Below are 27985 nucleotides of genomic sequence, written 5' to 3'. Positions count from 1 at the left end.
TGGAGCAGGACAGACCAACTTTATTTATGTGAAGAGACTCCCACTTCGGTGTTCAGCATCACTAAAGGGCTAACCGTGGAGCTTTGCCTGCCACGCTGCTCAGGCCCCTTTCCCACACCCTCAGCGACCTCTTCACTCATCCGCAGGTGCCTCTGGGTCCTTCTTCCCTTCCTCAGGGTCTCCCGAGTCCTTTAGATTCTGGCGAGCAAAATCCTCAAAAACCAAATCTTCATCCTGAAAACTAAAAGTAAACAGAGAACATAATGATCATGGCACATTCTGAAGCGTGCAATGAACTCTCCAGTGAAACGAGACCCTAGATCTTCCTTTTGCAACAAAGGAACCCACAGAGAGTTTCCCGTGTGATGGGACATGGGACCATGCCCTTCTCCTCGTGGCTGTTGGTAGACAATCTCTTTAACAAACAGACAAGAGAGAAGCCCCACAGAGCAGACACACACACCCAGTACATCCACGGGTGCACGCACACGCACACATGTATGTGTGCACGTGGATGTATGTGCACATGGATGAGTATGTGCGTGCACACATGTGCCTGTGTGCCTTAGTACTAGGAAATAAAAGGGAAACCAGGGTTCAACCCTGTATCAAGAGCATGGGGTGTGTATAAAATGACCCCAAAAGGGGTCTGTGTCAATGAGAAACAATCCAGGGTGACGCGGGGCAGCAGCTCACCTTTCCTTGGCCATAGCTGTGGCGTGGAATGACAGAAAGAGAGAGAGAGAGAGAGATTAGCAGAAATTCCGTATAACACCTCAACTTGAAAAACGTCTTCCTGGTTTAGTGATTTATAGTTGGAGGGATAAAAGGCCCAGGCTCGTACATCTCATGATATCAGGGTTCCTGCTTCTCTGCCTTCCCCCCTCGGAGAGCCTTTCTCCCTGTATTTTCCACCACGGTTTCTTTCTAAAGTGCCACTCCCTCGCCTGCTCAAGGGGACAAGCCACAGCCTCACCTCCAGGACTCTTTCCCTGGTCCACCTCACTCTCTCTGATGTCACACTTCTCTCTTAGAGCATCTCTGCCTGCATGTACCTGGACCCCCGTCTAGACCAGAGTCCCGCAGGCACCGTCAGGACCCAGGCTTGCCCTCCAAGACTCTCCACGTCCACTCTCAAAGGATGAGTCTAGGACTCAAGCCTACCCAGCAGCCCCAGCCCCTCAGGTTCCATTTCTCTGTTAGCATACTGATCTGTATTTTGTTGGGTTGTCTTTCCATGTATGTTTTGCAGCCCAGATTAATTGCTATTAATTTGAGTGGGGGTTTTTCTTTGTTCTTTTTTAGCTTCCAATCTCCCTAGCAAAGTGCTGCTGTAACCCATGGCGGTGAGCCAGAAAGAGCTAAGGGATGCCAAACGGCGCCAGCTGGTTCCTTGGGAGCACGATGCCAATGGCATGCCACCGCCCTTGTCTCTCGTGCCCACCTGGAGGCCAGCCCCGGGAGGGAGTGTCTGTGTGGGCTGCTCACCGCAGGAACTACGGAGAGGCTGACACGCGTTGAAACATCCCCTGGGCAAGAAGCTTCCTGGGCCCCCCGCAGTGCTAGGCATAAAATTATACTAACCGGCACCAATCAACACCCCGGGTTCCTTTCGACAGGGGACAATAAAACCTCGGTAGCATTTGTGCAGCACTTACTACAGGCAAATTATTTGGCCCCTGGCCCTGGCAGAGCTTCTCAGCCACAGCGCTTCCTCTGCTTGGAGTCTACCATCCAAACCAGGGAGCCGGGACCTAGACATGTAAGGTGTGAGCACACATCTATGAACAAAATTGGGTGGCTCATCAGTCCCTGGAGATCTGAATTGTGAAGCCATGGGGGGACTTGTCCTTCCTCCCTGAAGCCTTGCAGTACAAAAGATCACTGCAGAGTCTGGATGTGTGGGAGGTTCGATGCGAGGGCCAGGGTGCCCGGAACGCAGCAATGTCATGCCCAGGACGGGAATAACGCCACTTCCCCCCGTTCAGCCCTGGAGTCGGTTCACAGCTGCAGGAAAAAATCCTGCATAAACCGTGCCATCTCCTGAGATCATAGTTTTAAAATAAGCTTTGAAAACGTCCTTGAAAGAGACCAGAATGCATCTCACTCACACACAGCTCAAAAATAGTGTTTTAATGACACCAGCATAAGAGAATAAAGTAAACATGGCAAGACCATATTTTTCCCCCAGGGGAAGGTTTTGGCAAAGTACACTGAGCATCTGAATCCAAACTATTTGGAAAAGATACTTGGAGACAAAATATTTTTGAGACAAACCCAAATAAATCTGGGGCCCGTTCTACTGTTCACATGCCATTTCATTATCAGTATTAAAAAAAAGCTAGACATAAAGTACGAAAAAAAGGGACCCTGCTTGTTTGCATGACATTTACTTGAAATATGCTTTATTGCTGTGACTCTGAGAGCTCCTAACGACTAAGCCACTTCACGCACAGTGGAGGATTTTTCCCAGAATTTCCGGACAGCACCTGGATTATCTTTGCTGCTTCACGAACCTTTAAAAGGGTCCCGTCGAGATGGAACTTGCACTGCACACAGCTCACAGGGCCCCGGTCTGGCCCAAGGGTGTTGAGAGCACTCGGTTGCAGAACCTTTGCTTCCTTTACCCTCAACTCCACCCAAGAGCCAGAGGATTTACAATTCAAAGGAGCCGCAGTGACGGGGCCCCAGCCTGACCCTCTGGTCTAGTATTTTCTACCTTCTCATCCCAGTCTCCACCGTCAAAAACACTCTTCTCAAGGCCTGCTAATGTTTCCAAATGAAATGCAAAAGGCTCAGGCACCACATTTATTTTTCACCTAAACTTTCTTAACATTTAAATCCAGGCCTGTTCACAGGAGAAACCTCTGCTTCTAAATCATTCCTCAGAAAACCTAGTGAGATCGTCTGTGTCTGAGCCCAGGGCTGCTGCGTCCTGCCTGTGCTCACTGAGGGTAGGCCAGTGCCTGGGGGCTCCGGACTGAGCAGGGGAGCACCCCTTCCAGGGCCCCCAGGGCACCTTGAAGGTGATGTGGCCACACCCATTGCTCAGGGAGGTGGTCAGGAAAGACTAGCAGGGACTATGTAACCAACCTGCAAACAGCGAGTGACTAGAGAAGCCGGGACAAGGGAGGACTGACCTGGGTCCTCGGGCTGGGGGTGCATGAGGCGGAACGGCACCTCGGTGGCCACTTCACTACAAAAAGGAAGCATTCGGATCAGTGAGGACACACACACAATTACAAATCGCACAGGACTCAGTGAGATTCAGAACCAAACACACCAGAAATCAGGAGGGCAGCACACAGGAATTTCAAATGTGTCCCAGCAGGCAGTCCAGACACCTGGTGGGCAGAGGAGGCTGCGGTTCTCAGGTTCCTTTCCTCCTGCTTGTGAGTTTCAGTGACATGATGTTGTGGTGGAGGAGGGGTCGGGAGAGGATAGTTTTGAAAGATACCCTTTGCAAAACTGCACACAATTTTTATGTGTTAAAGCGATGGCAGGCTGGTGCTTTGGGGACCGGAAGCGCAGTCTCTTGGTAGAAGTAAGCAGAGTCCACCAAATTCCAGAAGCTAAAGGGCTTTGGGGCAACTTGGAATTTATACAAAAGGGAGGAAGGAAAGCAGAAGGGAAGTCTGGGCAAAGGGAGATTGGAGAGGCAGGGTGCACATGTGTGTGCACGTGTGTGTTACTCCTTGTTTCACTGGGATCCACCATCCCCAGCCCCGTGGTTACCGCTTTGGTCAACATGCACGTTTACAAGGCTATTGTGATCAGACCCCAGTAGAGGCGCACAGAAGGGGCCTAGGAGAAGAGGGGTACCCGGGGTTCTATGTGAGGGCAGGAGGTGGTAAGAGCAGCATGCAGTTTGGTGCCTGGCTCCAACCCATCTCACCTGCTTCCTCTGCGCAGGAAGCGAGAGGCAGGGTCACTACACTCAATAGCCGACGGAAGGAAACCAGACAAGCGTCCACCAGCAGGTGAGCGCATAAATGGAAGGGGTCTGTCCGTACAACGGGATGAATAATATTCATCCAAAAAGGAATGCAGCGCTGCTGACCCACGCTGCGACCTGGGTGGGCCTTGAAAACTGTGCCGGGCAAAGGAAGCCAGACACTAAAGGGCAGATGCTGTCTAATTCCATGTGAATGAAACATCCAGAAAAGGCGAATCTATAGAAATGGGAAGCAGATTCGTGGTTGCCAGGGACTGGGGGAAAGGGAGAATGGGAGAGAGTGCTCATAGGTACAGGGTTTTCTTTGGGGGCGGTAAAAATGTTCCAGAGCTCGACAGGGGTGACAATGACACAACACTGTAAAGACAGCTGGTGTCATGGATGTAGTCGATTTTACCGAACATGCACACAAAGGCGCTGCATGGAGTGTGCCATTGCCCGAGTGAGTGTGTTTGTGTGTGTGTTGTGTCCTTGCCCGGGGGTGGCCCAGCTCTGGTCTCACAGAAACAGCCCCAGCCTCACACCTCTCCGCCAGGGTTTGCGAGATACATCCAAGCGTCAGTGGGCACCGTTTCACAGCGGCTCAGAGCCAAGCTGCCAGGAACCCAGGCTGCCCTGCTATCGGTCTGAGCCCCGGGTCCTTCCTTTGCTGCCCTGGGAATCAAGCTGAGGGGGCAGGCCAGGCGGCTTACCTGGAGGTGAGCTCTCCCAGAAAGCTAGGAAACAAAAGCAGACAGGGCTGTAGTGACTGCACCCGTGGCAGCGTGGCCTTGTTTCCCACCGCTCGGAGGCGGGACATACCCCAGCCCTGTCCCTCACTCACGACTTCCTTCCTAGTCAACTCCACTGCTCCTCTCTGCATGCGATTTCATGTCTCTCTCACGTGGATTAGTTAGAAGGAGGGTCATGTAGGTTCAAGCCCCACTGTCCAAGAATGAACCACAGAGCTGAGTTTCTCTCCTGGCCACAATCCTGAAATGCCTGTTACTCACTCATCTTCGCGGCTAAGAGAAACTCTACCTTGCTTTACATCCTCCTCCAGAAAAGGAAAGTAGACACAGCACACTTTGAAAACACACAGCAAACACAAACACTGTGAACAAAATTTGCAAAATCAACCCAAGTTCTACTTTGTTGCCTCAGCCAAACTTTGGGCAACTGTTTATCTGCCGAGAATCACAGATGACACACCTGATGGTTGCACCACCTGAGGCTCATCCAGGTCAGCGACCAGAGCCACGGCCAGTGGAATTTGAGAAGGAAAATGAGAATCCAAATGTTTCCCTTCAGATGGAAGGAATTTATTAAAAACTGGGTGCCCTGGCTGGTGTGGCTCAGTGGACTGAGCACTGGCCTGTGAACCAAAGGGTTGCAGGTTCAATTCCCAGTCAGTGCAGGCCAGGTCTCCAGTAGGGGGCCCTCGAGAGGCAACTACACATTGATGTTTCTCTCCCTCCTTTCCCCTCTCTCTAAAAAATAAATAAGTGGAAAATCATTTCTTCAGAACTCTGAGATACCTGGGCCCTTGTGGGAAAAGCAGATGCCCCACCCTGTGGTTTCACGTTGGGAAAAGGAGGGGTGGTTGCTCCCTGTGGGTGGGGCCTCCCCCAAGAGCCGCCATTCTTTTCTGAAGCTCAGCGCCACTCGGAACTGACTGTCCTTTCCTGCAAGTCAGCTTCCCCCACCTGAGCACAGGCGCACCCACTCCTGTCCTGTGGCGCCTGCCCGGCACACATTCCGTCACCTGCTCTGCCACCTCTTCCCATGTGCTGTCCTATCAGACGGAGTTACAAAAGCAGACCAATAGCGTCTGTCAAACTCTACTTGGTGGTGGGTGAAATTAGTGGCCCTTCCCAAGCTTTCTGCCCCCTTGTCATCCAGGAAGGAAACAACTCAGCCAAAGGCCAAGACAGGCCAGACAGAGCAGCGGGCCTCGGACACTCACCCTGTCACCGTGAGCTTCACCTTGAGCTGGTAAGACACCAGGATGCCCAGCACAGTCCGGTCTATGCCCTCCTTGATGCTGCACAGAGAGGAAAAGCAAAGGGATGTAGGGGGCTCGTGGGAAGAGAGGCCTGGGTGAACCAGCCCCTCATCCTCATGCAAATGCAAGATCAAAAGGGCATCTTCTCGCCCTGGCTGGTATAGCTCAGTGGATTGAGCTAGGGCCTGGGAACCAAGCAACCACGGTTCGATTCCCAGTCAGGGCATATGCCTGGGTTGCAGGCCAGTTCCCAGCAGGGGACACACGAGAGGCAACCATACATTGATATTTCTCTCCCTCTCTCCTTCCTTTCCCCTCTAAAGATAAATAAATAAAATCTTTTTTTAAAAAAAAAAAAAAGGGCGTCTTCTCAAGGAGCTGGTGAACCCAGCCAAGCTGTCCAAGTCCTAGAACTTGCCCTACTCGGGGCAGGGGGTGCCTTTCCTGCTTGTAGGTTGGTGTTTTTCCCCCTGGAAGACCAGGGACAGGGGGTCCTTCCAGGTGCTCCCTGCTCTGCCACTGTAGGTGCTCATCCGCCTGCTTATCAGCCAGAAACCCTTTTCTCCTCTGCTCCACCTGCTGTCCCACCTGCCATCCCTGGCTGGGCCCTGTGTCCTCCACAGGCTTTTCCTGCCTGGATAATCTCAGTAACTTACACCCCATGTGCCAAGTCCCTTCCCTGAGCTCTCTGCTGATCTGTGGCCAGACCGATCTTCCGGGGTCCAGCCCAAGCATGGCCAGGCAGTAATCTGTGAGCTGTCTTTGTCTGCCTTTGCCACCCCATAGCTTTCTGTGCCCTAGGGTCCCCCATGGGCCAGCCTGGACACATACAAGCCTGCCCCTGAATGTCCTCTTCCTCTGCCTGTAAGACCTCACGTTGCAGCTGCCCCTCCCCCGCAAAGCCTCCTGGCCAGCTGCCAGGCAGCAGGAGTCTCTGGCCTGAGCACTCCAGCTCTGTGTCCCCAGCACCCAGCATCGAGCTGCAGTGAATGACTGTGCTGTGTGAGGCCATGACACGTGCCCCCAAGAGAGTGCAGCCTCACCGCCCTCGACAGAAGCTCCACCCCAGGTCCCGAGAACGTGCACTGGGCTCCTGCCGCCTGACAGGCACCAGGCTGGTCGCTATCTCATAGGATCCAGTGCAGGGAGTTGGGGACAGAAGTGTTTCAAGAGGTCTGACAACAAGGACTGAGGCATAAAAATATTATGAAATACTAGTTAAGACGATGTGACTGACGATCGAGAACGTGGCTGAGAGACCTGGAGGCTTGAGGTGGAGGACGCGGCTGCGCTGCAGTCTGAGAAGTGGGCTGGGGGCGGGAGGGAGGTTCTGGGCCTGCGGGAGGCACCCAGCCCAGGCATCCTTCTGATGGGGGCCCCGAGACATTGCTTCCAGGACCACGATGCCCCCAAATAACTTCATCAGCTCATCGGGGCCCAGAGGTCCCTGAAGAAGACAAAGTACCTTATCTGGAATCAGGCATGCGGCCAAGCACTCAGTGGAGAGACTTTGCCCCCACAGGGGAAGAGGGGGGATGCAAGCCTGAGACCCCTCCCTTTGCAGAGATTGACTCTCCACCTTGGAGAGAATGGGGCCAAAGGGCCGGGGCAGACAACAAGCCTGGGAACAGCCTGCGAGCTTCCTCCCCTCCATCTCCCTCGAATGGGAGTGTCGCTCTCTCTCACACACACGTGCGTGCAACACACACACAGATTGGTTAGTACACGTTCTGCTGCAGTTGTCACATCCCAGGGCCCTGGACGGCAGCCCTGAAGTCAAGGGTGAAACCAGGGCCCAGGGTTAGGAGTGGACTTTGCCATTAACTGGCCAGGTGACCCTGGACAAGCCTCTCATTCTGGCTGAACCTCAGTTTCTTTAGCCATCAAATGAGTGCAAATCTACCTTTCTCACAAAAGTATGGCGAGACTCACGTGTGTGTAAAATACTCCAGAAACCAGAAAATGTCTTTTACAGATGCAGCAAGCTATGGTCGATTGTTTTGCCCTTGAATGAGCTGACCTCAGGGGCCAATCTCCCTCGTCTCCTCTCTCAAAGATCACCCCAAATGTGCTTTCGAATCTCATACCCCAACACGGCCAATTATCCTCGGGTAACCCCTTAATTTGCATGATCCTGTTCCTGCCCCCCCGCTGTCCATCCTCCACCCCATTTTACATGGACCTTCTCCGTAATCCTGTGACCTCTTCAAGAGAAGGCACTGTTGGCACCTGCTTATCACAGATGAGGACACTGAGGTTCTCAGACAGCTCGAGAGATTCGCCCGGTGGCCCAGTGGAGCTGGGGTTCGGCACCAGGCTGGCTCAGGGCCTGCAGCTGTACCCGCCACGTCACACCAGGGGTGGAAGTGGGGTCCCCTGCGAGCCCCGGGGGTGAGATGAGAGGGGGAGCAGACCAGTGCCACAGCAGCACCGAGTCTCGGGGGCTCATCTCCTGAGCTAGGAGGACCCACATGGTGCTGGAGGCCAGGTTCGTGTCCTCATGCTTGATCTTCCCGTCCAGGGCGATGCCCCTCCGCTCACGGTTGTTGGCCAGCAAGGGCACCAGCGTCAGCGTTGTGGTCAGAGTGCTATTCGGGGGCACTTTCTCTCTGCAGGAAGAAAATCAGAGGAGATTTGGTGAATGGCTCTCACGGCCACGAAGCCGCCGTCCATCCCAGGAGCCCCCATCTGCCATCAAGCGTGTCCGGGATCCGTGTTCCCTGTGACTCACCGGAAAGGTAGTTCAGGTGTCCATGCACTTGCCTAACCAGGGGCAGGCGAGTATCACTGACATCTCAAACTAGACTGCCAGCAAGATTGTGACAGTTTCTCAAGTCCCTTTGCCTGCTGTAATCACTGAATTTCTAGCATGTTCTGTGGGTCTGAATGAGGCCATCTGGCCCAAGGGTCAGGGACCACCCCCATCTCCTCCTGAGACTGTGAACCATGCAGTTGGCTGCAGGGCCATCTGGCCAGTGCCACAACAGGCCCCGACTGGAAGTTGCCTGTCACCAAAAATTGTGAGGGGGGTCTGTGTGTGCCCACGGTGGTGGATTACTGAGAATGGGCAAGGCCTGGAGCAGCCCTGGGCCCTTCCCTCCACCTGCCCCGTGCGGGCTGTGAGTCTGAACTGCCACCTGCGGAACAGATTCCCTGTTTGAGCCCCCTGTGGAGTTCTAGGCAGCTGTGGCTCCCGCCACCTGCAGCGTGTACAGGAGGCCCCTGGGAGTGTCCATGACAGAATTCTGCCGGAGCACCAGATGGCCCATGCCCTCCCATCCAGGCCCCATGGGGACCTCTCTTAACAAGCTGGCTTGGGCAGCAGAATGACAAGAGTGAGCATTATATTCTAAAGGGGCAGTAACAGGAAGGGGGATGGCCTTTCCTGCAGCCCGCAAGGCCCCTTCCCAGGACCTTCAGGATCTGGGACTGGATGAGAGTGGGCAACAGCCCTGGAGTCGGGTCTGACCTGGATTGATGGGGGCCCACCAGGGCCCAGGGACCCCCAGGGTTGAAGGACAATCGCCATGCTCGGCAGCCTTCTGAGTGGCTCCTGGGCTGAGACCCACCAGCATGATCCCACCCAGTTGTCAATCTGCCTGCCACCCTTGGGGGCCCAGATTGGCTCCCAGTTTCCTGGGAATCATCTGGTCCAAAATGTACCCAGGAGCTGACAAGAGAACCAGATTATGGGGTGTATTGGGCAAAACTCGGCCAAGGACCATTCTCTGCTGCCATTACTGAGCACCTGCCAAAAATGAGCCGGGGACACCGCCGGGACAGGCCACGTGCCAGGAGGCAGCGGAGAGGCCAAGGCCTGGCACCCAGGAGGCCGAGGCGTGTTACGCTTCTTTCTTGCCTCCCTCAGGATCTGCTTTGGGTAATAATAGTTTATCCCCAAGTTGTCTTTCAAACACTCGATAATATTATCTTGCTGAATCAGTGTGTCTTTCCTCATCAACCCCTTCCTCTAACTGAGGTAATATTTTCCACATACATCGGTGCTTAGAACGTGCCAGCTAGGCAGAGACCTCCCCAGTGGGTCCTCTCAGGGGCTGCAGGGGGCTGACCCCCAGAAGCCTGCATTTTTTATGGCTCTGCCCGTCTAGCACAAAGCGAAAATGGGCAAAAACTTGCCCTCCCTGCCCCAGGAAGAAGCCATCTCAGGATTCCTGTTCAGTGTTGATTCTAGCACAGGGAGAAAAGTCATTCACCACAACAGGCTAAGCAGTTATTGGTGTGAGATTTTGAGTTGAGAAGATCAAAAGACAGAGGGCTCTCCCTGGGCTGACGGATCATTTAATTATCCTCTTGCAGGGAGGAATAGTACCAAGTTCCTAGCGATGGATTGCAGGTGTCCCCACTGTGACGTTTCTGACCTTATTTCCCTGCTTCCATTGTGTCCCAGTTTGACCAGTCTCTCGGGGCCCTTGGAAGGGAGGCTGCAACGGCGATGCTAACCCTCCCTGCAGCACTTGAAGTGGGAAAAGGGGAAGGAAGCGGAGCGCTGGCGAGCTAGCTGAGCGTTCACTTCCCTCAGCAGGATGCACAAAAGGAGAACTTGGGGAAGTAGCCTGGGCCACCCAGGAAGTAGGAACCCAACGGTTACTCACTGTGCTTCCTCCTCGGCCACTGGCTTGACATAATAGTCACTTGAGTAGAGAACTACGTTGGCCACTTGTTCCACTGCAGAGAAAGGACAGGGGTGGGCTTGTCACGTGGGGCTCTCCACGCATGCGCCTGGTGCTGCCTGGCCTTCTGGGGACGTGTTTGGTCTTCCCTCCCTAATGCTTCTCAGGCTTGGCTTTCTCAGCTCAAAGCTCAAAGGCTGGGATTTCTGAGGCTACTTCTGTTCACCAATAACTTGCTCTGTGACAGCTCCCACCCATGAGCCAGCCTCTTAAAACTGCACCTCCAGGGAGCCCCTGGGATGCCCCTGGGTGGCCCCCCCAAGGCGCACGATCTTCCAGCACCCCAGAACTCACTGCTGGCTCACTTCCTCCAAACCCACCCCCTTCCAACCTCCTCTGTCTCACAGAACAAGCATCTCCCTCAGGGTGTCCGAGCCAGAGACCATTCGGAGGCCACACAGGGTGGACAGGGAGGTGGGCTCTGGAGCCACACGACTTGGGCTCTGATCCCTCAGCTGTGAGTTACTTGGCTCCTCTAAGCCTCAGTTTGCCCATCAGCAAAATGGGAGTGATAACTGCTTCTAACTCAAATGGGCGTTGTGAGGATCAACATAATAACTTTTACCTCCACGAAAATCAAATGTGAGGATTAAGAGAAGATCTGTTTGAAGCCCTCAGCTGAGCTCAGCCTAGAGAAAGCTATTAACGTCTTGCTTCAGAAAATGGAACAGCTTCTTTCAAAACTTAGTGGCATTGATGCTAGGGTTGATAAAACTTTGAGGAACAATGTTAAACTGAAGTATCGAATGATACTTCCGCAACCCTGCTACTCTGTGGAACCCAGTGGTGAACACCGTATATACCTCATGCTAAATAAATAAACTATGTCCTATGAGGACTGAAAGGCATGTGAACTAAACCAATGTAAAACAAAGCTGTAAATTAAGCATCCATATTAGCATCTGGAAAAGTCTAGAATTCTTTAGTGTGCACGCGTCAAAATTCCTGATCCTTATCTATAAGGGACACACGGAGAGAGAGAAGAGTGATGTACGACACTCGGGGTCACCGAACACCCTGCTCTGCCTGGGACCGGTCCCGTTCCAGCCCTGAAGGTCCTGAGCAACACGTTGTGGTTGGTCACCCTGACACAGTGAGTCTACCTTTGTCTTAGTCACCAAACGTTTGAGTTGGAAGTGAACCAGGACGCGTCCCTCCCAGGCCATTCTGTCATGTCTTTTTCATGTAGGCCATATAAGACCATGACAGCCCTGGCTGCTGTAGCTCAGTGGATTGAGCACGGGCCTGCGAACCAAAAGATCGAGGTTTGATTCCCCATCAGGGCACATGCCTGGTTGCAGGCCAGTTCCTAGCAGGGGCCAGTTCCCAGCACGGGAAGCACCAGAAGCAACCATACATTGATATTTCTCTCCTTCCCTTCCCTTCTAAAGATAAATAAATTAAATTTTTTAAAAAAGACCATGACAGAGGCCATCCGCTGCCCATGGATGCCCTTTGAGCTGAGGGAGCGGAGAAACAGCAAGCAGGTGGCACCTCCCCTACAGGATTCGGCAGGACTCGGCCATCACCTTATGGGGACTCAAAGGGACCAGCCTTACCATTTACAAAGCACTCCCATGGGTGACCGACCCTCAGCACCCCACAGAGCCCACGAGGAAGCCCCATGTTCTCGGGCCGCGCTTCCCTGGCTCTGCACTGATTCGCAGAGGAAACTCCTCTCCGGGCTGCCTGAGACCCGGCCCGGACCCCTCTGGGGAGGCTTGACACGGAAGATGGAAGGTCACCTGTCAGGATGCTGCCCCCAGACCAAAGGCAGCCCTCAGCTGGGCGCGCCCTTGTATGTGATGACACCGAAGGGCTTTCCTTGCTGGGAGGTCCCGCTGTCCGTGACAACAGAGACCAACGGGTGGCTCTGAGGACCCAGGAGGGCCTTTCCCAACCAGAGGACAGACCCTCGGGAAACAGGACCCGACTGAGAAATTCTAGGAGACTCCGCCCTCCAGCTGGGAGCAGGAGGTCCTACCCAATGCTCTAATCTTCTTCACGGTCTTCTCTGTGTTGTTGGTCACGGTCATGGTCACAGGAATGGGTTCCCCGTGGAAGTAGATCTGAAAGATTAGCAGACAAGTCAGAAAAGGGGAACAGGGCCTAATGGCATCTCTCATCTCACGGCTTTTCCAAGTTCACCTCAGTCCCGTGACAGAGCACGCGGGGCTGGGTTCCTGCACCTCGTGCCGCCTCAGAGGGGGGCCTGAAATGCGCTGCCCCCACCCGGTCTGGTGGGTGCTGGGGAGGAAGCGGGGACCCATGGGGGCTGGAGCCAGGGTGCTCCAGCCCAGAATGCCCTCGTCCTGAGGGTCACCGCTGAGTCAGCCCCGGGGCCTTCGGTGGAACCACAGGCTGTTTGGGGCAGAAGGAGCGAAATGGGAGGAAGCCAGTGGGGGGCCTGGGGCGAAGCCCTCCTCAGCAGTGGTGTCCGGGGCCTGGGCCTGGGAGGGGAGCCCTTGTACATGCGTGCATGCACGTTTGCTTGTGCGCCCATGCACACACAGGCACACGCCCACGAGTACACAGAGGATTTAGGCTCTGGTTGACATGTGTGTGTGACTCGTGGTGACCAGAGGGGCCAGAGACAGCCCCAGCCAGTGGCTCGTCACCTTTTTCACTGTGACACACTTCACAGATGACATTCACCTGTGTCACGGCCACCTGCCCACCACTATAGTAAAGCTTGAATTTTCTAGGGATATGCGGTATATGATACCACACCCCTTGGTGCCACACCGGCACATGAAGCCCACAGGATGGGGCGGGGGGCAAAGATGGCCTGGGGTTGGGGTACATGAACTCCACGCCCCCCCAGTTGGTTAGGACTGAAGACGACCAGTGGAATCCCAGTCAGCGTGACCCTGTTCTATGGCCACATTTCCCGGGTCCGAAAGATGGAAAAGGGCCCATTGTCCTCCAGCACTGGTGTGGAAACTGTCCCTAGAGACACTGAGCAGCAGTTAGGGCACGGAGGCTGGGCCCGTCCCCCAGGCCTGTCCCCACACGGGGCACAGTGACGCCGGTGGGTTACCTCTTTGCTCAGGGAGACTTCGAGGTGCAGGGGCTTGTCGGACCTGAAGAACTGCCAGCTGGCCTCGGCCCGGGGCTGGGGCCCCATCTTGGCCGGCGCATGCTGCACCTTCCGGATGAGTAAGCGCACGGAGCTCCTGCGGACCGAGAGTCACAGGCGGTCCTGCAGGGGGGGCTGAGCCTCCTGGGGGGGGGTGGCCCCGGGCCTCTCTCCTGCACTCACGCCGGGACCCAACAAACGACTCGGGGTGGACCCCGAGGCTGGGGGCTGGTGTGGAGGAGGGGCCGCAGACTGGTGTCCAGGCTGTCTGGGATCTCCACAGCTGGGGGGCGTGGGGGCCATCTGCTCTCCCAAGGATGGCTCGCACCCTCGGGTAGGACCCTGGACCACCTCCTCTAGGGGGAAGCTGATGTGGGAGTGCACCGTGTGCTGCATGTGACATGCTTCAAGCGTGTACACCATTGTTGTCACTTATTGCGGCATCGGTAGGTACACGTTGAGTACGAGGGGAAGGTACTGGGGGCACAGTTAGAAACTGTGTTCGGGGACAAGAAGAATGTGGGAGGCCAGGCCTGGGAGGACGGGGGGGAAGCGGGCATTGCTGGGGGGACAGAGGGCTGCTGTTGGGGTGATGAGGGGCTTCGTGTGTAACTATGGTTATACAATATAGCGAATGCACTTAATGGCACTGAATTGCACGCTTGCAAGTGGTTAACATGGTAAACTTTGTGTTGTGATGTCTTAGCACCATAAAGATAGGATGGAAGAAGAAAAAGAAAAGTAAAGAAAGCAGGAATCTGGAGGTTCCCAGGGGCTTGGGTGAGCCCTGGAGGTCACTAGCGCTCCGGTCATTCTCTTTGGTGTTTTTCCCCCCAAATGATCAACCATTGACCCCCAGCCCTGGGTGGAGGTTGTCCCCACGGCCCCAGGCTGGGCCCCCTGGGGACAGTCCTGCCACAGGCACAGATGAGGAGGGTTTCCTATCACCCCCCTTCCCGCCCCCTGCCCGCAGCCCGTCATCTAGTCCCACAACGACATTCTTACTTCTTGGGAACTTTGTCCACTTCCTCGTCCGTGCTGTCTGTGGCGAATGCTTTGACCTCGAAGTCGACCCCGCAGCACTGCAGGGACAAAGAGCAGAGGAGACTTCAGAACGGCCCTGCCTCCTGAGGGGGTGTCACCCAGCACCCGGTCTTTTTGTCTCAGTCTCATGCTCCTCAAGGTTCTCTGTTAAAACGCTGTGACCCGCCACCACCCGGCATCCTTAGCCACGCAGCCCCCTGCTCCTGGTCCCCCCGCCTGCCACCGCGTGGGCTCCCTGCTCTGGTCTACACTGGGCACACGCGGTCCTGCTTCTGAAATAGCCCGTGGCTCTCTCTCTCTTTCTTCGCATTCAACACACCCCTATGTGTTCTCCGAGCCCCGGCTCCAAGGTCCCCTCAGCTGCACAGACGCCCCTGCCCAGGCGTCCCAGGCCTCAGTTCACACTGAGCTCTGGTAGCCTCCTCTCTGGGATGGACCGAAGGGTGGGCCTTTGTTTGGCTGGCACGGTACCCCCACGCCCATTTAGTGCCCTTGTCTTCCTCCGTCTCAGCTGATTTCTGGACCAGTGGCTTTCAGAGGTCTCACCGCCCGTGATGAGAAGTGACGCTTCTAACGTGGCCCAGTAGACAGAGGCAATTGGGGGAAACAGCTCCCACCTGTGCACTGGCCCTTGCTTGGCGCGTGTGGGGCACTCTGAGCTGTCCTGTTCTCTTCCATGTCCTCACGGCCCCCGTGTTCTGCAACACCATGGCTGACGCCCTGCCCTGGTTTCACAAACCTCTCCCGTGGAGGCTGGTCCCCCACCTTGGAGACCGCTGCCTCAGCCTCTGCCCCTGCCTGTCACTGCAGCCGCCCCGCCCCCCTGTGTGGACCTGCCACTCCTGTCCTCCTCTCGGGCATGTTTTTTGCTCCCTCCCCATGAACCCCAGATGCCAGTGACCCTGACCCTCTGGCGGTAATCCCAGCACTTTTCCTTCTCCCCGCCTGCACCCACGGTCCTCCTTCCTCCCTGGTCCCTCCAGCACAGTCCCTGCCTCCCGCACAGACTCAGTCCCTGTGCCTCTCCGTTGGCCACCCCAAGCCGCCCTCAGCACCGTGGCCAAGCAACCCTTTGGAAACTAAGTCAGGACCCATCATGCAGAGCCCGCCAGTGGCTCCTGTGTCACCCAGGAAAAGTCCAAGTTGCACAGCAGGCGTTCACTGAGGTCCTTACTGATCTGGCTGTACCTCCTCCTCTCCCCTCCCCACCCCCCGCTCCTCTACACACCACGCAGGCAGGGTGTCCCCTCCATCTGGGAGGCTGTCTCCTAGGAGGGGACTGCATCTCCTTTACCCTCTCAGACAAGCCGTCCTTCAGCATCCCAGCCAAGCCTCCCTCCTCGACTCCTCTTGCCTCTCATAGCCTCTTGCTCTCCAGAGTGCCCAGCACCCTTGGAGGTGCCCATGGGGGCTTGTGATCTGCTTCCCGCCTGTTGCTCTCCAACGACCCGTGAGACCCACGACGGGGGAACTCTAGCATTTTGTTCACAGGGTCGCTCACGGTCATCACCAGCTGAAGACCAGCCACAGGCTCATTAAGCTGTCTCTCTATGTATGTTTGAAACTTCCTGTGATAAAGTCTTTGGAAGGAAGGAAGGAATCCAGGGCACGGTTTTGGGAACCAACCTTGCCCGTGTCCTGAGGTGCTGGCTGCAGCATCACTGAGCAGGGCAAGTAGTCCGGGAACTGCGGAGAGAAACAAGCGGTCACTTCTTTCAGACATGACTCCACATGGAAGGCATCCTCACTGTGCAAAACCTGGAAAATGCGGGCGAGGCGCAAGCAACAGGAAACGCTCGCTCGCACGTGCGCCCAGCACCCGAATGACAGACACCGTGAACAGAGCCGACCCAGAGTGTCTTGTACACCTGGACACACAGGCAGGCATGGAGGTGGCCGTCCTTCTCAGACGTGGCACCAGGTGAAGCACGTGCTCTGCATCTTGCTTGCTCACACCCCTGACCTTGACCCTACTTCTCGGGACGTGCTACAACCGAGTTCCCACCATGCATCACGGCCGGCGCCGCCAGAAACCCCACATTTCATTCGCCAGCTCCTCTGCTGGCGGGTCTGGACCGATCGGCACGCTGCAGTAAACGCCCTCCTTCAGCCACTCGGCACAGTTCCACTCAGTCAGCGCCAGAGGCTGCGCTGCTGGCAGGGAGCTGCCAGGTGACAATCACATTTTTAAGGTTCGATACACACTGACCTGTTGTCTCCAAAAGCTTACGTCATCTCAGATTCCCAGGACCAGTGCATGGCGCACCCAGAACTGTGAAATGTGTTTCAAGTGATTTTTTTAGAAAGGTGTTGTGATACAATGTATGTAACTGAAAACTTACCGTTCCAGGTACGCGGCTGAGCGAGGTGCCTCCACACTGTCCTGCATAAATCCCTCCCATCACCGCGGGAACTGCGGCATCACCCACACTAGCTCCCCTCCGCCTCCCCCCACCCCGCCCCTGGCAGCCTCCATTCTGCCTCCTGTGTCTAGGGCTGTGGCCACTGCAGGGACCTCCCGTGAATAGGCTCAGACAGTGTTTGTTTTTCTGTGACTGGCTCCTTTCACAAAGCACAATGTCCTCAAGGTTCCTCCATATTGTAACGTGCATCAGAATGTCCTTCCCTTTTAGGCTGAACCAGGTAACTTTAGAGGAGTCTATCATCTTAAGACGTGCTAGCAAAGAGTTCACGCCAAGCCTCAGAGGACAAGCAGCCTGGCCCTGGGGGGGCCAGGTGTCCCCAGGGGAGATGAGGCCCTGAGAGATGAAGCAATTTATCTATGGCGACCCACGGAGTTATAGACAAGGCTTCTTATTTCACTAAGATCCCTGTCCCGTAAGAAGCTCTTCTGTTCAGAGCTCCTGGGGCCAGCGCAGGGGCACTTCCTTCTTTTTATAGATGGGCAAGTTAAGGAAGAACACGCGTGTAATTAGGTGCTCTGCTGAAGGGGAACATTTAAACCATCGTTCCAACGGTGTCTTCAAAGGCTGAGAGGCTATTTTCAAGGGCTTAAAAAAAGACAATCACAGCCCGTACAATCTAGCATTTCCTCCAAGGGTGCAATTTGAAGGCCCACAAATGTGAAGTCATGCCTCTGTCCCCTTTCCTTCGCTCCCGGTCACATCACAAGGTGCTCTGGGTGGAGGAACCAGGGCAGGGGAGCGCACGGGAGCGGGGTCACCTACCGTGAGGACGAAGGGGTACGTGTTGGCCCCCAGCTTCTTGACCAGGCTCTCCTGCAGTTTTGTGAGGGCGCCTGCAGCCCCCGCGGGCGGGAACACCTGGGCCCGAGAGAAGTACAGGTCCCGGCGGAAGCTCAGGCCGATCACGTCGATGTCTTCCTGGCCGTAGCGGAAGGCGCACGTCAAGGAGACGTACACTGGAAGGCAGGCAAGAGAAGGGCGGGCTTGGCCTGTGGCGGAGCGAGCACGGGGCGACCTGACACCGTCGGTCACGGTGTCCGGCCTGTGGCTTCTGGAGGGGATGGGGTTTGAGAAGCACAACCCCCAGCTGGGCCACACTCCTCTCCCCAGGGCTGTGGAAACTACTCCACAGGGCGTGTTAGGAGACCGGGGGCCTCGCCCAGGAACCCCATCCTGTGGCCACCTACTTACAGTGTTCCCTCTCTCCCTCCACCCCCTCCTCTAGACCCTCAAGAGGTTTTATAAAAGTTTTTTTTTTTAATCCTTACTGAAGAATATTTATTGATTTTAGAGGGAGCAGAGGGGAGGGGAGAGACAGAGAGATGGCCATGAGAGAGAGAAACATTGATCAGTTGCCTCCCTTCTGCGCCCTGACTGTGGATCGAACCCACAACCTCGTTGGTGTATGGATGACACTCCAACCAACTGAGCCGCCTGGCCAGAGCTCAGGAGACTTTTCACTGGTGCAGGTCGCTTGGGTTCTGAGGGCAGGACGTCTGGATGGAGCGGAGGGTGGGGGTAAGAAGCAGGGGGAAACATGGTCTGTGCAAGGTGCCGGGGGCATCTGGATCAGCAGAGAGATGGAACCAGATCAGGGAGGAACCCTTCTCTCCACACTGCTGCGAAACCAGCCTTCTCAGAATCACCACTTCCAAAGACTCAGCTTGATTAAAAAGATGTAATTGTGCCCCCAGTGGATGGAAGAAGTGTATGAACCCACACACGTTAGCACAGTCTTTAATGTGGGAAACAAAAGCACACGCTAGTCCAGAACATAAGCCCACGGAAGCGGTCCCCCACCTCTGCAGTTGTCAGTTGAGGATTCTGTCCGTCTGTCCCAAGGATAACTGCCCCCCGTGGCTAAGCTCAGAAGAGACACCGGCAGCTTGCCTGTCCCTCATCTGAGGTCTGCAAGAGGAAGGTGCCAGAGGTGACCTGGCAGTGCGTCTCCCTGCCAGGTGGTGCTTCCCCTCTGAGCAAGTGCCCTCCTCTGCTGAGGGTGCTACCAGGAGGGAGGACACAGCAGAGGGGCGATGTTCGGCCCCATTTCTGCCCGGCCCCCTCAATCCTGATGGCCCCACGTCTGACACAGTCCCCTGGGCACGTCCAGGGTTAGGAACAGTGCCTCGTGATTGCCAGTGGCAGCCACTCAAAAAGGCATCTTTAGCATGGAATGGCCTGTGGCATGATCGTAAAGATAACTCGAATCTTCTCTCATTTAGTTCATGAACTGTTATTAGCACCAAATTAACCTGCCACCTACGCCCCAGATGCCAGAGGCCTTCACAAGTGCAGTGACACCTCGGCTCGGAGCCACCACAGTAAGCAACAAGGCAAGTCCTGCCTCTGGGCAGGCTCCAGGTCCCCCTCTTCCGAAAACCCACCGGAGAGCCCCCTGTGGTTGGCCGTGGCATAGCACTACATGTGCAGCTGACGGAGCCAATAGACCTGGGCCCGGGGCTCTGCCACCAGTTACTTCTCCTGCCACCTCAGTCACCTGGCTACCCTGAGTCCTCACCTCCATCTGAGAGATGGGGACAGGGAGCTGTGCTGGGAGTAGGACCAGTGTCCTGAGGATGGTACCAGGGATGATGGTCCCACTTCTCCCTGGCCTCCCGCCACACACACAGGCCCCCTTCCCTTCCCAAGCCCCCTCCCCGTGCCAGCCCAGCCCTGCCTCACCTTTCTTTCCCTTCACAAGCTCAGGGTCCACCAGCACAACACCATCTGCACGAAAGACAGAGACCGTGAGGCTCCGGAGACCAAAGAGACCAGAGGCCTTCCCTATAGGTAGAGGTTTTTCATTGCACATTCCAACTGCGTTCGTTATAGGAAAATTGAGCAAAGAGAAAACAAAGGCATCTACACTTCTGCTCCCCAGAGAGTCCCACTGCCAAGATATTGACACAGAATTTGTTCCCAGATGTATATGCACCCATGCATGTCTTTACGAGAGAGAGAGATCCTACTTTACCCACCATTCACTGCACTGCTTCCCTCACTCAAGTACACTGAAAACATCTATTCTCTCTCTCTCTCTCTCACACACACACACACACACACCATGCACTCATCATTTCAATGGCTACACATTGCTCCAAAGAATGAATGTAGCACAACTTCTGCAAATGCCCTCCTCCTGTTGGGGGGTTAGGTTGTTTCCACCTTTCTCCATTGTCACTAGTATTGCGAGGAACATCCTCACAGCTAAGCCTGCTGCCACACAGCTCTCCTGGCTGAGAGGCACTCTCATCATCAGTGCCCAAAAATGCCAGCTTTGTACACTCTTTTAAAAAATAGTAACTATTTGAGCAGAAATAATTATAGAGTCACAGGAAGTGGCCGAGATGGTACAGAGAGGTCCCTGTGCGTCCCGGTGGTTACATCGTAGGTAATTACAGTACAATGTCAACACCAGGAAGCTGACATGGGCACAGCATGTGCATAGTTCCAAGTCATTTCCTCTCATGTGGGGATCTCTGTGACCACTGCGCAGTCTGGGGACAGCAGTGCTGGGGACAGCCGTCCCGTGGAGCTCTTTCCCAGGACGCCCTTTCGAGTCACACCCCCCCAGCCCCCTCCGCCCCCTCCCGGTGGTAACTGCTGATCTGTTTCCCATTTCTATCATTTTCTCATCTGGAGAGTGTTACAGAAATGGAGCTGCACAGTCCATGGCCTCCAGAGCCTGGCGTCCCCACTCGGCGTAACGCCCAGGAGACCCAGAGGCTGTGGGCGTGTCGGCCACTCCTTCGTTTGACAGTTTCGTGGTACAAGTGAGCCGCAGAGTGTTTAACCCCATTCACCCAGGGAGCGGCGTTTCCACTCTTTCCAGGTTGGAGCCATTGCAGACAATGCTGCCAGGAGCCAACACGCCCGGGTTTTCGCGTGGATGTGGTTTCCATTTCTCTGCGATAAATCAACACCCACGGGTGCGGCCACTGGGTCACAAGGGTAGGTCTGTGCTCAGTTTTCTAAGAAACCACCCGGCGGTTTTCTAGACGGGCTGTGCCATTTTGCATCCCCACCAGCCCTGCATGGGTGACCGGTTTCTCTGCATCCGCACCAGCATTTCGTATTCTGAGTGTTTTCAACGGTAGGTGTTAGAACAGCCGGAGAATGGCACTTTGGCGTGGGTTCCATCCGCATTCCTCTGATGACCGACGATGTCACACAATTCTCCATGTGCGCGTGTTTACCACCCATTCGTCTTCTTTGATGAAATGCCTCCTAACGTCTCTTATCTGTTTTCTGAGTGGATTTTGATTTCCTTTTACTGATGAGTTTTGCGTGTTCTTTGTGTACTCCAGAGCAAGTCCTGTGTCCCCAGCCCACACTCTTTAAAATTGTTTCCAACCAGACAGTAGCCTCTCACGGATGTTTTCATTTGCATTTCTTTGATTAGACTATCAGCAAAGCCCATTTTAAAAATACAAAATGAGCAGTTGTCTGATGACTTAAAGGAAAGCCAGCGGGAAAACTTGACTCCAAACTCAACTTACCCACAGGCTCTACTTGGTCAACATGGTCCACGTAGTCTCTCTTCCCCAGGTAGATGGTCACCTGTGGGCAGAACAGATATGGATTCTAAATGGCCAGAGAACACTAACCTAAGGCATTCATCTTAAAAATCAGCAACAACCAAAAACCTTTTGATGAGTTTGGGAAGAGGAGCCCGTGGGTCTGCAGCCAGTCCATCACCTCCCTGCCCCTTGCTTGGCAGAGGGCAGAGAGGATGGATTGCAGGCAAGGTGTGCTCTTTCCTCTGCCTCGTGAGTCAGCTCCACAGAATTCTTCCTACCCCTTTGGATGGACCCTGTTCTCTCCACTTGTACCCACCAGGACTGGGTCTGATATCAACCACTTAAACTAGTTAAATTAACTGATAGTTCTTTAGAGGAAAGTTAGCCTTATGCAAATGAGGCTTCTCCCACCCATTCACATGTTAAGCCTTTAGTTTCTAGCTGTGAATGAAAGGTTTCCCCATCTTGTTAAAAGAATCTCTAGTCTCCATAGACATTTGCTAAGTGTGCCAGCAAGTGTGTGTGCACCTGGCCAGCCCCTTCTTCCCTAAGCCTCTTATATTCTTTTTATTTTCATGAATACCCCAAATCATTTTTGTTGGCATTATATTCTCTCCTAGGTCCACCCCCGCCCCTCAGAGGTCCTGGACTGAATTCCCGTGCCTCATGGTATCTGTATGAGTGACGTTGAAGCACCTTAAGAACAGCATAGCCAGGTGACTGGACAGAGGACAGGAGGTTGGATGGTTGGGGGGTGTTTGCTGGGCCAAACAGTTCCCTGTGTACAAAGCCCGAAGCCGACAGGATGCTTCTGGAACTGCTAATGCTTCATCTGCAGATGACTGGCCACCAAATGGGGATGCAGGGTGAGAACAGAAAGCGTCTTAGGAGACCTGACCCCAAAGAATCTAGGAAGACATTCAGGCATTTTAAACTGGATGAAAAGCCTGCAGTTAAACAGCATGTAGCAGGTTTATCGTGCCAGCAGCCCTATGAGATAGGAACCGGCCTGTTTCACCGAGGGGACCCCCAAGACTGTAGCCACATTAGCAGCAGAGTGGAGAACAGAGAGGCAAGTTCGGAAAGAGGGCCAGTCGGGGAGCTGGTATGCTGAGGACTGCCGTGAGGGGGAGGGAAGAAGGCAGGTGACCAGAGCGAGAGTTTTCTTCTTTTTCATGCTTTGGCTGTGAAGGAAGGCGAGCTAGAAAGGTACCGAGTTGGGGTTTGCTGGTGGTGTTTTTGAGGTACTGAGGTCAGTACTTGTTTTGATGCTCAGGCACAGTCCTGGTGGAGAGGGAGAGGCTGCAGACACAGCCCAGGCGGGAGGAGGCTGATGGTGAAGGACCCCGAGGCAGCATGGACCTCGGGTGGGAGCACAGGCACCGCTTCCGTGCAGATGGGGGGGCGGGCAAGGATGGGGCAGGCGGTGAAGAGGGGCCGAATGTGCGACTGTAGCCGCCTGACGCTCGCCCACCCAACAATAGCCACACACTCCTGCCTGCATATGTCACCCACTATCGCTGGGTCACCGTCCCCCTGTGGTTCTGAGCTAAGAGGAGGCCAGCCCCAGAGGATGATTCTGGATTGGCCAGATCCAATCATGATCATCCAATTCCTCTGGCTCAGGATTGGTTTAAAGTGGGTGTGTGACTCTGACTGGTGCGGCTCGGTTGCTTGGAGCACTGTCCCTTAGACCAAAGGAGTGCAGTTTGATTCCCAGTCAGGGCACATACCCAGGTTGCAGGTTTGATCTCAGTCAGGGTGCATATGAGAAGGCAACTAATCAATCTCTCTCTCTCTGTCTCTCTGAAAGCAAAGAAAAAGTGTCCTCAGGGGGGATTAAAAAAAAATAGGGCATGTGACCCAGTTTTGACCAATGAGATATGAGAGAAATTTTGTCCTCACTCTTAAAAAAAAGAGACCCCAGGAAGCAACAGCCTCTTCCTTCTTCTAGGAGAAAGTGAGGGTGAGACGCCCGGAGCTGGGGCAGCCACCTTGTCACCAGCAGGAGGATGAAGCTCATGAGAGAGGGCAGAGCAGAGAGATGCCCCGAGAGTTGGCCCCTGAGCCCTGGCACTCCATGCCGGGACCCACATGGAGGTTGCAGTTGGAACGACCCTAATCTATGAGACATTGATGGATAAATTATGTTTTACCCCATAATACAAAAGGGTCTAAATTTCTTGCTGCAGAGGATGCAGATCTGGCTGTGAGGAAGAAAAAAGTGGAAAATGACAAGGCCCAGCTGCAGCTCCTCTCTCCTCCTGCCGCCGGAAGTGCAACAGAAAGACACATGTCAGAGAAGAGTTTGGAGAGTGAAAGGGTGAGGGGCGCCCAACTGTCACCCCAGAGGATTGGAATATGTGATGGAAACCAGGGCGCTCCTCTGCTAGGAGAGGGGAGCGGGGAGGGGGGCCGTGCAAAGCCTGAGTCTCGTGTGTGACGCCGGAAGGCTGAGAGCGGGTTTGGGGCCCTGTATGGGCTTCGGAAGTCAGCGAGGAGAATGGCCTTCATCCACGCGGTCCAGTGGCTATTAGTCACAGGGGATGACCGGACACATGAAATATGGCCATTCCAAAGTGACAGGTGCTGTAGATGTAAAATACACACCAGAAAATGAATGTAAAATGTGTCACCAATAATGTTTGTATCCTTTACAGGTTAAAATGATAGTTTTCTGGATACCTTGGGTTAAAGAAAGATAATATTAAAGCGAATGCCACCTTTTTCTTCTTAAAGAATGCCCCTTGTTTAAAAGCAGCTATTAGAAAGTTTGAAATTACATACGGAGCGACTTGTCTCAGTGGTGTTGAGCTAGATGGCTGGCCCCTAAGCAGCTGTCGAATGGAGCGAGGAGACCCCATCCCCGGAGACTTTGGGGTGGACCTTCCCCAGTCTCCCATGCTGGGAAGTTCATGGTCACATCATCTAATGTGCCCCTGGTGGAGCCAACAGCGGCGTTTTCCCTGCCGAGGATGCAGTTGCCAGGGTGCGGGCAGTCACGTGGCTGCAGGGCAGCATGGTGGAGGGGCGCACCCTCCTGTCCCCAGGCCCTGAAGGCCCAGCAAGGCCGAGAGCACGGCACTGGCGCAGGTGTGCAGGAGGTAGAGAGTCCTGTCAACGTCGCTTTAGGGCTTTCCCCAGGCGGGGAGGGGAGATGACAGACAAACGGCAAGTGAGTTCCAGGTAGAGACAAAACAGTGTTTGCAATGGGAGGTTGTGGGTTAAAGGCTGGCTCAGAAAAGAAGTAAAATTGGGGGTGCGGAGAAGGGGATTGAGAGATTAAGTCTTGGTGCAGTTGAAGAGAAGTTGTATCTCTGCCCTGGCTGGTGTGGCTCAGTGGATTGAGCATGGGCCTGTGAAGCAAAGGGTCACCAGTTCGATTCCCAGCCAGGACACATGCCAGGGTTGCGGGCCAGGTCCCCAGTAGGGGGCTCCTGAGAGGCAGCCACACATTGATGTTTCCTCCCCTCTCTTTCTCCCTCTTTTCCCCTCTGTCTAAAAATAAATAAATAAATGATTTTTAAAAAGAAGTTGTATTTCTGCAGTTCACTTATTCATACATATCTCGTCTGGCATCCATCTCAGGCAGACAGAAAATAGAGAGCATTTCTCAAACTTCACGAGGTCTTGGGGTTGAGCGCATCTATTCTCAAAAAGGCTCCTTTGAAAGACAAGCAAGCAAGCAAGCAAACATTTCCATCAAGCACTCACTTCCATGCCACCTACCGATTTGTCCCTGGAGACCTTCTTGAAGATGACATGGTTTGGTGCCGTTTTAGCGGTCTTCATGTTGGCCGCCATGTTATCTGTCCCCAGCAGTGCCTTCCACCGTGGGACACGCGTCAGGGGTCAGAGGGCTGGGGGAGGCAAAATCAGTCCTAAATGTAAAGTCAAGTACATCCCGGGCGTAAAACCCACTTGTGAGATGCTGCGCATCTGTCCAATACTTCTCCCCCTACTGGCCTCAGTGTCCACGTTTGATTAAATAAGGTCTCTGCCTGGTTTGTGCACCACTTTTGAAAAGCTGTGTTTTTATTTTTACTGATAAGACCCAAACATTTGTTGGCACACCTCACCAGGGCGTCTAGCCAGATGCTGGTGGGAAGGTTTTATTCGCTAACCTTGGGTATCACACGCTGGGGCAGGGTGACTTTAAAATCAGGTCAAGGTGATGTCTTATGACAGTTACAATGGGAAGGGTCCTGAAAGGCATAGCGTCACTCCTTCACGACAAACAGCACCTTCAAAATGTATTAAATCCCCAAAAGGTATGCTCAGCAATGCGTGGTCTGCGGTGCTGGCCTGCTTCTGCTCCCTGCCCCCTCCCAGGCCTACAGACAGCGAGGGTCTTCTTGGCTTCTCAACACACTCCAGTTTCCTTAACAAGCAAAGTCCATGGGAATAACACAGAGCGGGTGAAACAGGGACAGATGGACTCCATGACAACGCCCGTCATCCTGAGCCTGGCTCTGCCCCATCCTGTCCCGTGCCCGAGAAGTCTTGTGCCAGGCGGTCACATACCTTGTGCAACCAGCCGGATGGGCCCAGGAGGAGAAGGGCTCTGTGCCCTCTGTGGTGGCAGCCAGCCCTTGCTGTCCACCCTGATGACCCCAGCGAGGCCCCTGGCGGACGTGCGTGGAGAATTTGTAAGGGATCTGGAGAGGGGGCCTGCACTCAGCTCTCAAGGCCTCAAATCCAAATCCCCTCTAAGAAGCAGAGTGGACATTGGATTAGTGTCAAGATGGGTGAACATGTCACTTCAGCAGTTCCAGGCATTAGGCCAGGGCCTCCTTCTGGGGCGGGAGGACTCAGATGTGGGAGCCACCCCTCTCGACTGGGGAAGGCGTGGGGGGTGGGCAGTGGCTCAAGGAAAGCTACTTCTCAGCCTAACCCTCTTTAGGTTCTGGAAATAGACTGGTCATCTCTTCGAAGGACAGGGATTTGAGTCCTCAAAACACTTGATGAACCTCGGCAGGCAGCCAAAGCAGGAATATGAAAAGGTCAAGGACATACATCAACCTCAACATGAACCCTCGTGCCAGGCAAGCCAAACCAGACAGGCCTCTCTCCTCCAGCCCATCGTCCGTCCTCTTGGTGGGGTCCCGAGTCCTGTCCGTTTTCCCAGTGTCTAGAATCTTTCCCCGCGCTCTGGGCCCAGCACCTCCCCGTGAGTCCACAGCTGCTGCCCCGCTTTCCTGGACCAGAAGGCCTCCCGAGGGTCTGACGGCGCCGTCTGTCTAACCGCACCTCCAGGCCCTCCCGGGCCCCGCTCTGCACTACACTGCTCATGGAGTTCCATTGCCCTGGGGACACAGGCACATCTTTAAAACTCTCCCTGCCCCTCTTCACGGCCCTGCACCTGGTCCCCATGCTGTCTGTGTCCAAACAGTCCTCCCATCTCCTCGCCTCGCTGGCTCCGCCATCCTTCCAGTTCCGGCTCAGCAGTCTCTTCCGCAGGGGAGGCTGCGCCACCCTCCAGCAGAGCGCCCCAGACACTTGTGTGGAAGGTTACTTCACGTCTCTCTTCTGCACTTGACTCTGGGCTGTACAAGGCCAGGGAACCAGGCCACTGTGTTTCCCTCACCTTTGGATTGCAGCGCCCAGAACAACAGCTGCTCCCACGAACACCCAGGGAGTGAGTGACTGGAGGGCACACTGTGGCCACTGACCCACACGTTGGACTGGACCTGGTGTCTGGGGAGGAAGCAAGTCTGAGCAGGAAGTCTGTTTGGGGTGCCAGCACCTGTCAGAACACACCAGTGCCCCGCCCCCCCCCCCCCCCCGCGAGCCTGGATGTGCCTGCAGGGCCCTGAGTGACCTGGCTCCCCCGCTGCCTGTGACCCCACATCTCACCACCTCGCCCACTTAGCTCCAGTCCTCGGGCCCCTTTGCTCTTCTCCAAATCTGCCACAGGGCCCTTGGACCCGTTTCCCCTCCTGGAAAGCTCTTCCCGCAGCCAGCCACTGGCTCACTCCCCTCATTCCTCTGGGTCTAGACATCAGTGTCACCCTACGGCACCCCTCCCCTGACGCTGTTATCCTCCATCTCTGCACCACTTTTCTCCGTATCATTTGCCATCATCTAACACACAGGATAATTCACTTTTTTAGCTTGTTTATTGTCCGTCCCCATACTGCCCCTTCGCTGGGAATATAAGTCTCTGGCACGCAGTGGCTTCCGTCTGCTTTTACTGGCCCCGTTGCCGGCATCTAGAATAGAGGCCTCAGTACACTCTGAGCGAACCAATGAGCCACTGGATTGCAACAGCGTAAGAGCTGGCAAG

At 54.7% G+C, this 27985-nt stretch overlaps 1 protein-coding gene across 1 annotated transcript; it reads right to left on the bottom strand.

The window, feature by feature from the left end:
* On the bottom strand, positions 1–26383 carry SAG (S-antigen visual arrestin). Its single transcript, XM_037143921.2, has 16 exons — positions 26224–26383; positions 25429–25559; positions 21679–21739; positions 19862–19906; positions 17942–18135; positions 16380–16439; positions 14715–14791; positions 13671–13806; positions 12615–12699; positions 10553–10625; positions 8411–8548; positions 5901–5978; positions 4648–4671; positions 3141–3196; positions 697–712; positions 1–241 (listed from the first exon to the last, which is right to left on the bottom strand). The coding sequence occupies exons 2-16, from the start codon at positions 25501–25503 to the stop codon at positions 133–135; spliced, it is 1227 nt and encodes a 408-aa protein (XP_036999816.2). The 5' UTR covers positions 25504–25559; positions 26224–26383; the 3' UTR covers positions 1–132.
* Between the last annotated feature and the right edge of the window lie 1602 nt (positions 26384–27985).

The sequence above is a fragment of the Artibeus jamaicensis genome, unplaced genomic scaffold (genome assembly GCF_021234435.1).
Source record: "Artibeus jamaicensis isolate MK-2021 breed Jamaican fruit bat unplaced genomic scaffold, CSHL_Jam_final contig_944, whole genome shotgun sequence".
NCBI lineage: Eukaryota > Metazoa > Chordata > Mammalia > Chiroptera > Phyllostomidae > Artibeus > Artibeus jamaicensis.
Note: the sequence above shows the minus strand (reverse complement) of the source record. Positions and strands in the feature narration are given on the sequence as shown.

Coding starts and splice junctions, on each gene's coding strand:
- SAG (XM_037143921.2), bottom strand. CDS start 25,503: ATGGCGGCCAACATGAAGACCGCTAAAACGGCACCAAACCATGTCATC. Junction 12,700..13,670: donor AAGTCTCCCTGAGCAAAGAG/GTAACCCACCGG, acceptor CTAATCTTTCAG/ATCTACTTCCACGGGGAACC. Junction 5,979..8,410: donor AACCTGGCCTCCAGCACCAT/GTGGGTCCTCCT, acceptor CTCTCTGTGCAG/CATCAAGGAGGGCATAGACC.